The sequence below is a fragment of the Sinocyclocheilus anshuiensis genome, unplaced genomic scaffold, assembly GCF_001515605.1.
Source record: "Sinocyclocheilus anshuiensis isolate Anshui unplaced genomic scaffold, SAMN03320099.WGS_v1.1 scaffold517, whole genome shotgun sequence".
Classification (NCBI taxonomy): domain Eukaryota; kingdom Metazoa; phylum Chordata; class Actinopteri; order Cypriniformes; family Cyprinidae; genus Sinocyclocheilus; species Sinocyclocheilus anshuiensis.
The window spans coordinates 2,397,994-2,406,399 of record NW_015536535.1 but is presented as its reverse complement, the minus strand read 5'-3'; the positions used below and the strand labels follow the sequence as shown (position 1 = coordinate 2,406,399).

General features: G+C 38.1%; 1 protein-coding gene across 2 annotated transcripts in view; it reads right to left on the bottom strand.

The window, feature by feature from the left end:
• LOC107695668 (ligand-dependent nuclear receptor corepressor-like protein) overlaps nt 1–7,489 on the bottom strand; it is a 34,344-nt gene extending 26,855 nt beyond the window's left edge. The window contains exons 1-4 of one of the 2 annotated variants that reach the window (XM_016495673.1): nt 7,379–7,489; nt 4,882–4,947; nt 4,670–4,779; nt 3,298–3,427 (exon numbers count right to left, since the gene is read on the bottom strand). In XM_016495673.1, the coding sequence (XP_016351159.1) occupies nt 3,298–3,427; nt 4,670–4,779; nt 4,882–4,947; nt 7,379–7,475 (403 nt within the window). In that variant the 5' untranslated portion in view covers nt 7,476–7,489. The remainder of the gene's footprint in view (nt 1–3,297; nt 3,428–4,669; nt 4,780–4,881; nt 4,948–7,378) is intronic. The other variant, XM_016495681.1, reaches the window with a different exon arrangement.
• Between the last annotated feature and the right edge of the window lie 917 nt (nt 7,490–8,406).

Sequence of the window (8,406 nt, the reverse complement as noted above, 5' to 3'; positions counted from 1 at the left end):
TACACTGATATTACTATTATTTTTATTGTTGATAGCAGCATCTCTGTAGCCATGCTAATAAAATACAACTACCACTCCAACTGATTTTAATTGTTTTCTATGCTCCAGACCTATATAATAACAGACAGCTGCAATAATGCTCTCTTCTATTGTCTGATTCAACTAGACGTGTCAAGAAACTCTTCGCTGATTGGCTTGTGCGAGAACGCGTCATGCAAATTTTCTGCTCGAGTTGAAATTTTTGAACTTGCGCGGAAGACGCGATGGAGGCGAATATCGTGCGTTCACAGCAAACGCGTCGCGCATTTCACGTCATTCGCGTCGCCCGGCGCGAATTCGCCTCTATTCGCGTCTGGTGTGAACACACTGTTAGTTTGTGGTTCATTGTTATTTTTTTTATGAAAACCCAGCAACATAGACACTCACTTATAGGCTATTAAACGAATAAATGAAAGTTTTATTAACAAAACTTGTGCTTTGGATCCGCCATCATATAGTGTTAGTCTTCTCGCATCACTCTTGTCACTTATTTCTCAGCCCCCCCAGCTCAAAATACATTCCCGTGGCTATGATGCTGCTTTCTCTTTTAAAATGTTTAATTTTTTATCTAGTTTCATGTGATTATGTATTGAAATTATGCATGAATATTCTCAAACACTATGACAGTGCGATCTCTGTGTAAGATATGTGATTGTTGTCATATTTCTATAAAAATCTAAAATACATGTTTGTATTAAAGTAAAAATGGATGATAAATACGCCTTTCATATGAGATTAAATAGCAAGCACTTTGAGTGTCTTGTTCATCATATTTATTTTCATATAGAGCACCAGAACTGAAATTATATCATGTTTATCACCAGCACAGCACATGAGAGAGAATAACGCGATATCCGCCTTTGATCTCGGAGGTATCTGTTCCTCTTCGAGAGCTCAGAACTGTCCGTCTTGACTGCGCTTATTTAACTCCTCCCCTCACTGCAGCCGCCTACTCTCGCCTACATTTCAGGCGAGGCAAGGCGCATCTCAAACAAGCCAAATGCGCCAAGACGGTGCGCGTACAACAGCGCATGCGCGAGGTGAATGTTGAGACCGAGTAAGTGGTACTGCGCATGTGTCGAGCTCGTCCATCCGCAGTTCAGTATACTTTGAAAGCTGTGCGCGACTGTGCGCAAGACGGAACGGAACGCGGAATGTGAAGTATACCTGGGCCTTTACGGCTCTGATGCGGCCACTCTGGTCACTCTAGGCTGCTTCAAATTGAACACATCTATTGGGTTTGTGGTGTTGTTGTTGTGCGCGCTAGGGAACGTATATCCGCCATACGTCATCGCGTCGCTATATCATTGATATTGCGATATGACACTTGTTTTATCATGTAAAAATTTATACCGGTATTATCGTGGACAGTATGATATGGCACACTCCTACTGCCTCATCTACAATGGAGGTGTCCCAAGTTGGGCTGGGCGATATGGCCAAAAATATTATCACAATGTTTATTTCTAGGGATGTAACTATTCACTCAACTCGCGATTCAATTCGATTCACGATTTTGATTTCACGATTCGATTCACGATTTTTTTTTTTCATAAAATAAGATTTTAGACAAATGCCCCTACCCCTTGACATTCTGTTTCAAGGGACAAGGGGAAGGGGTAGGCGGAGAGGTAGGGGAAGGGGTATAAAATAGAATTGGGATTGGGCCTAAGGCTTTGTCTGTGCTCTTTTCATTTAAAATTATGAAACTATGCATAAAAATATATCTGCATGAAACAGAAACAGCAGACGAGCTGAATGAGATGCAGATTCACTCTCTGCCAGCAGGTGGCGCTTAAAGCGTTTCCGCTGTAAACAAAGCAGTGCTGCACTTATGAACTTATGAGCAAGAGGAAAAGACAAAATACCATCGAAAGACAGTAAGTTCCCCTCAGACATACATTCATATAAACTCCTACCCCTAATTGAATCGCGATTTGATTAGCATCTCAAACGATTGGAATCGTCACATATTTAGATCGATTTTTAACTGGCTCGCGGTTAATCGTTACATCCCTATTTATTTCCATATCATACAATAAAGTTATCACAAAATTCATTAACCATTAATGGGGAATGCTTTCAACATGTCTTTTAGACCTTGAGAATAATTGTAAAGATTATTTGTTTGTTCACAATTAAGCTCCACAGAGCTACCATGAAATCTACTTTATTTTCCCCTAAATTCTGGATTTCATTTTATTTTGTCCTGGAATCTGTGTTTTATGATTCAATACAAATGTATCATAAAAAATGGTGTCTAATTAAAATAATTAATAAAACTTTAACAATTAAATCAATCTTTTAAATACTCAAATATAAATGTAATTTACAACAAAACATTGCATTTGTATTTTTTGTCAAATAAGATGCTGCATGACAGCACTGTTAACTATATAGCTTAATGAAAAAATACCTTGGTTGTATGATATTCCTTCAAATTATTATTATTATTACTTGAGAATTACATTAGTATACAATAGTAATATATTTCTATTATAATTTCTTCAATTTGTTCACTGGAATTTTATTTTGACGGGTTGTTGTGAAAGTCTTTCCATTTTACTTTCAGTTTCAGTGTGTATTTGACAGTAGCTTTGTTCAAAAGAAAGGGTGAAAAGTTGTGAAGTGACTCTCAGAGCAGCTCTGGAGATGAAGTTCATATGTTGATGTCCTTATTTATTAAGAGGCAGACGCTGAAAACACAGTGAGCGTCACGTGTATCAGACAAAACCGTGCTGTTCATTTATGCAGAGACATGCAGAGTTAGCCTATTAGCGACAAGCACTGACTGGCTGTTAGATTAATCCATATCGAGTAAAAATGTTCAGAGCTTATCATCGTTATCGACATATTTTATCGCGACTCTATATGATATTGTTTTATGGCCTAGCCCTAGTCCCAAGTCTCTCACCGTAAACACAAGTAATAATTTGATGTCCCATTCTGTCCAGTGTAGACATGGACTTTGAATGTTGCAAACCATTTTGCAAAAATGTTTTAGCTCATTTTGTTGTGAATCTTTAGAGTATACTCACCTACAGAGTTTAATGGTAAGCTGCATTTTATTGCATTAAGCATCGTTTTCCCCCAGCTGTCTGCAAACCTACCAGAACAGACCTACTACTCATTTTTGGATCATGAACCAGCAGTTGAGAAGAAAAAAAAAAACTGCTCTGGACCAATCGTAAAATACGTAATAGCTGTCACAATTACTTCACTACTTTTGGATAATGGAAGTAAAAATGTATTTCTCACCCTTCTTACGAAAAATAGCATTGAGGAATCGGTCTGCTTGGCACTGGAGTTTATCAGAGGTGGACAGGCCCTGAGGTGGGGGGGTTTCAGCAGGGGGTGGCGAGCCAGGCACGGCCACAGCAGGGTGGCTCTAGGTCACAAAAAGTAATTGTCAGTTACTGACCCCTGTCAGATACAGCCCATGATTAATAGGGCTGCATGATTAATCAAATGTGATTGTCATGCGCATCTTGTCAGTAAAGTCGGTTCTGTAATCAGTAGTAAATCTCCATCACCTGCTTTCAGATGGAGCAGCATTTACTACACAAAGCCGTAGTTCAGACATGCTACGCAAAAAAATCACAGACGATATAATCGTGCAATTATGAAATCTAAGAAATCGTTCGCAATAATGACAGCTTGTTTGCGTATCTTCTCTGTGAATTACAGCTCTGTGTAGTAAATGCTGCTCCATCTGAAAGCACGTGAAAATACCACATTTAATCACGTTTGTTTTTTTTTCAAACTCACTTCATAACGTCAGTCGAGTGTTAAATTAAATCCTTCTGTGAGATGATGTGGCTTCTTTTACACTGAATAAGGCACGCAATATTTCATAGTATTCTAAGCAGTGATAAAGTCTATGTCGATTAGCATTGCATTATAATATGTATTATAATGAAAATTATAATAAGACTAAGCAGTGATAAAGGCTATGTCGATTAGCATTGCATTATTATATACTTTATTATAATGAAAATTATAATAAGACAAACTCAGATAAACCATATATTGTCGTAGTTGTGTGTTTATTAGTTATGTTGAATCAATAAAAGCAGTTTATCTTCTGTTTATCCAGCTACCACTATAGGCATTTCCTGGGTTTCTTCTGCGGGGCGTATTTGGACTTTCTGCGCGAGAGCGCCCTCTGTCCTTCGGATGGAGATTTACTACTGATTAGGGCTGGGTATCGATTCAGATGTCACGATTCGATTCGAAAGCTCGCGATTAGATTCTCGATTTTGAGAATCGATATCGAATCGACGTCATTTAAAAAAAACGATTAATCGGAAAATCGAATTTTTTTTTGCCCAGCCCTACTACTGATCACAGAACTGTGCTTCACTGAAAGATACACATGACAATCGTAGCTTTTGCCTAATCGCAATTACGATTTCATTTGATTTATCATGCAGCCCTAGCCCATACAAGTGTTAACTACAGTCTCACAGGCTTGAGTTGTCCTTAGTTATAATTAATTAACTTGTTTAACCATATTATAAAGAGACTGCATTAACAAACAGAACAACAGCTGCTAATCAGCAACTATTTGTCCTATACAAATGTCAAAGCATGACTGTTCTTGCTAACAAACACCCCAGAATAAGCACACCTTTTCTGTGGCTTTTGAGGGTTGACTTACATTCGGTTTCTCTAGCTGCAGGTTGCAAAAAGAGCAGTTTGCATTAATGGACCAATCATCCACATCCTCTGGTTCACACTCTGAGGGAGAATCATATGAATAATCATCAGCGTCAAAAAAAGGTTGAATTTTCTAAAACCAAGCATGGATGAATATTACCACACACACAACATAAAACTCACCATCAAATATATTGAGATCTTGCAGCAGCCTTGGTCCATATATTCCCTCCAGTATACTTTCAAACCCTGCAAAAAATAAATTAATTAATTAACAGTCATTTGTAAAAAAAAAATAAAATAAATAAACAAAGGAGTAAAAAAGTACCCTAGAAAACAAATACATTATCATAAACACATTCATATCGTAAAACTACACAGATCTGTCACAACTAGGGATGTCAACGATTAATCGACGATCGATTAATTGTCGATAAGACATGCAATCGATTAAAGCTATCGATGGTCGATTAAGTCGTTTAATTTTGGGCTGCGTGCGGCTCATGCGCAAAACACGTGCGAGCAGCTGTGAGTGACGGTGACGGTATATAAATGCATCATCATTCATTCATAATGTACAAATTAAGCTTTTAATGTGATTTAAACTTTAAAAGTACATTTAAATTGAAACAACACAAAGTTCTTCAACATGGAAAGCAATAGAAATGTAGTAACTAAGTCATTTCCCCAGATAATTATTTCATATCGGGCTCTGCGCTTTGCAGGGCTGTGGGACACAGGACAGATAGGCTATTCATTCCTACAACTTGTTAATTTGTTCCTACGACTTATTAATTTGTGGCCACTGTCCATGTTTCATTAATTTTGTTCCTTAACCCATGATTGAACTAAAATGAGGGAACAAATGAATAAATCAAACGAATTCTTAATTCATGGACATGAACTCTTTCATTTCCCTTAGATGCGAAAACAGTGATAAAAAGTGAATGGCAATAAAACAAACCTATGAAATTAGAGGGTTAGACGGTGAGGATTTAGGAAAAGAAACAATGCCTAAATATTATTGAATTTGTGGAAATTCGTGACCAACCGGCAAACCAGGCATTAAGGTTAACGATTAATCGATTAATTGATCGTTAATTTAAACGACGATCGATCATTGAAATGATCGAAAATTGACATCCCTAGTCACAACCCTTACCTGCCAGAAAGTGGTGGTTGATGGTTTTGTTAAAAGGTCTACAAATGTAAAACTGTTTCTCGTTTACAACATTGGCTAATAAAAATTAATTTTACATGCATATATAATTCTATGAAATGCTCTAACAACAAAAGCAAATACTCCCTGCACACAAAATCATTAGTACAGGCCTACGTAAAAAAAAAAAAAATAATTCAGGTGGTCATGATGCTATGATAAAACTCAAAGTGTAAATATTATTATAGCTTATTTATACCGGTATAAAAATGAGAAAAGCTCATATTTGCAGTGCTGCTGCATGGTATGCATGAATGATACCCTTCACAGCTACATTCACATTATGTCCTTAAAAAAAACACACACACAAAAGCTCACCCAAGAATGTCACATTCTGCAAATACTAATCAATCTTTTTTGGTTGCATGAGTTTTTTTTATTTTCAAAGCATTAAAGCCACAAATTACATTTTATAATGCAAAACATTTTATACATGTTTAATGAACCATCCTATCATGAAAAATCTAGTTTTAAACACGCCAAATCTCTGTATGTAACGTTACCCTTAAAAACCTCAGAGGCCTGGACCTTCTCGACTGTAACCAACCCTTAAAACCATACAAATCACAAATCAAATAAAAAAACAAATCACAATCTATTAAACTTACACTATATTTATATCAATTATATTCTGTTGTAGTAAAAACAATTTTAATTCTTTCATTTTCATTTTAATTAGCACAAATTCAATATATAGTACCGTTTACAGCAGTGTATAAAATGCATGTCAACAGTTTCACAATAAACCGGAGGTTATTGAGTGATCCGTTTATGCAGTAAACGTTAGTCATGTGAATCTGTGGGTTTACGCTGAACACCATGAACTCTGCCAAACAAGTGTCAACAACACTACTACAGTTCTACCACATTTGAAAAGAGTAAGCTGGGTATCTATTCAACTAACGTTAACGTTACCCGTTTTCAAAACGCCAAAAACCGTTCAGTAATTTAGTAAAGAAACACTCTCTGACTTCTTAAAACTCTACTATTTTTGGACATCTCAACAGCAATCTATGGCAATGCTGCAAATGACCGAATAATTAACGCAAGAGATTCAAAAGCCGGACCCTAATGATGAATTATTATCATAATACAATCACGCGGTAGTTTGTACATCGGTATTCGGTGCAGAAAGGGTCAGTGAGTGCAAAGCTAACTCGGTTATCGAGGAATCATGAAGTAAGGACAAAGAAAATGGAGCCGGCAGAGCTCGCTTGGTCGTCCGTTTTTTCTGTTAGCTACAAAGGCTTCCTCGGGCTCGCGCGGACCACGGCTCTCTATGTAAATGTTATTTTTGAACTTGACACACGCTCGCTTAGCAACTCCGAGAGCTAGCAGCGGCTGGGGGAGGGAGCTCCGCGAGAGAAAGAAACTGAGCGGATAGATGTTGCGATATGTCCGCTTATGGAATAAACGTTACCTAAATACGGCTTTTCCGAGCGCGGGGTGATTTAATCTTACCGACACAGTGGATGAGTTTGTGTCGCCATGAGTCGAGTTCCCGCCGGAATCCTTTTCTTTCGGCCGTGCATCTGGAGCTCCGGCACTGGGTCGCCATTCTGTCCGTCCACCTCCCCCCCGGCTCTGAGCGTGACGTCACCGCGCGTCATCCATATCACGGCTCCGGTTGATTGACACGTGTCAGAACAGGCTAGAGGCGGGGCTTAGCGATGTAAACAACCCCCAGTATGTGCATTTATTTTGCAAAATTGCTGTGTGCTGTTTGAGTTAGGGAAAATTACAGTAGCCGTTTGATGAACTGAATGCAGTGTATCTGAACGCCAGTGTTTAATTTAATATTAACGCTGTAAGGTTAAGTTGACATGTTCTGCATCTGTCATCTATAACTCTCGTAGCCTACTAGTATTACCATTAAATAATATTCTTCCTATCAACCTCGCTGGGGATAATCATCAATCACACAATTGTACAAGACCTTTACAATGTGTGCATAAACTATCAGCTCTTATGTAACAGTTTGTAGCCTACTGTTTAATCATCAACCAGAAGCTGATTATAAGGGTAATTCTGTGCTAAAACGGCTGCTAGTTTAATAATACTGTAGAAGTGGCACAGAAAAGCAGCTTTACCGTTCAGGAGAATCAACCAGATGTTGCATTATGTCGAGTAAAATTTAAATGATACAATTGTGGGCACACTATTTTCATCATTCAGTTGTGCTCTATGCATTTAACTGTGGTGAATCATGAATTATACATCTACAGATATGTCCTTTTGTCTTTACATTTCAAATTGTTAACATTAAACCTAATGTGTGCCCCTCCCCCATTTCACTAAAGTGACACACATACACACACACATACACATAGAATGTATATGAAGTCCAACTGTCCCGAAAGAGGAAGGCACTCAGACAGAACAGATGGAGTTAATGCCCAGCTGAGCATCTATGTCACACACGCACACACACGCGCGCGCGCACACACACACACACACACACACACACACACACACACACACACACACAC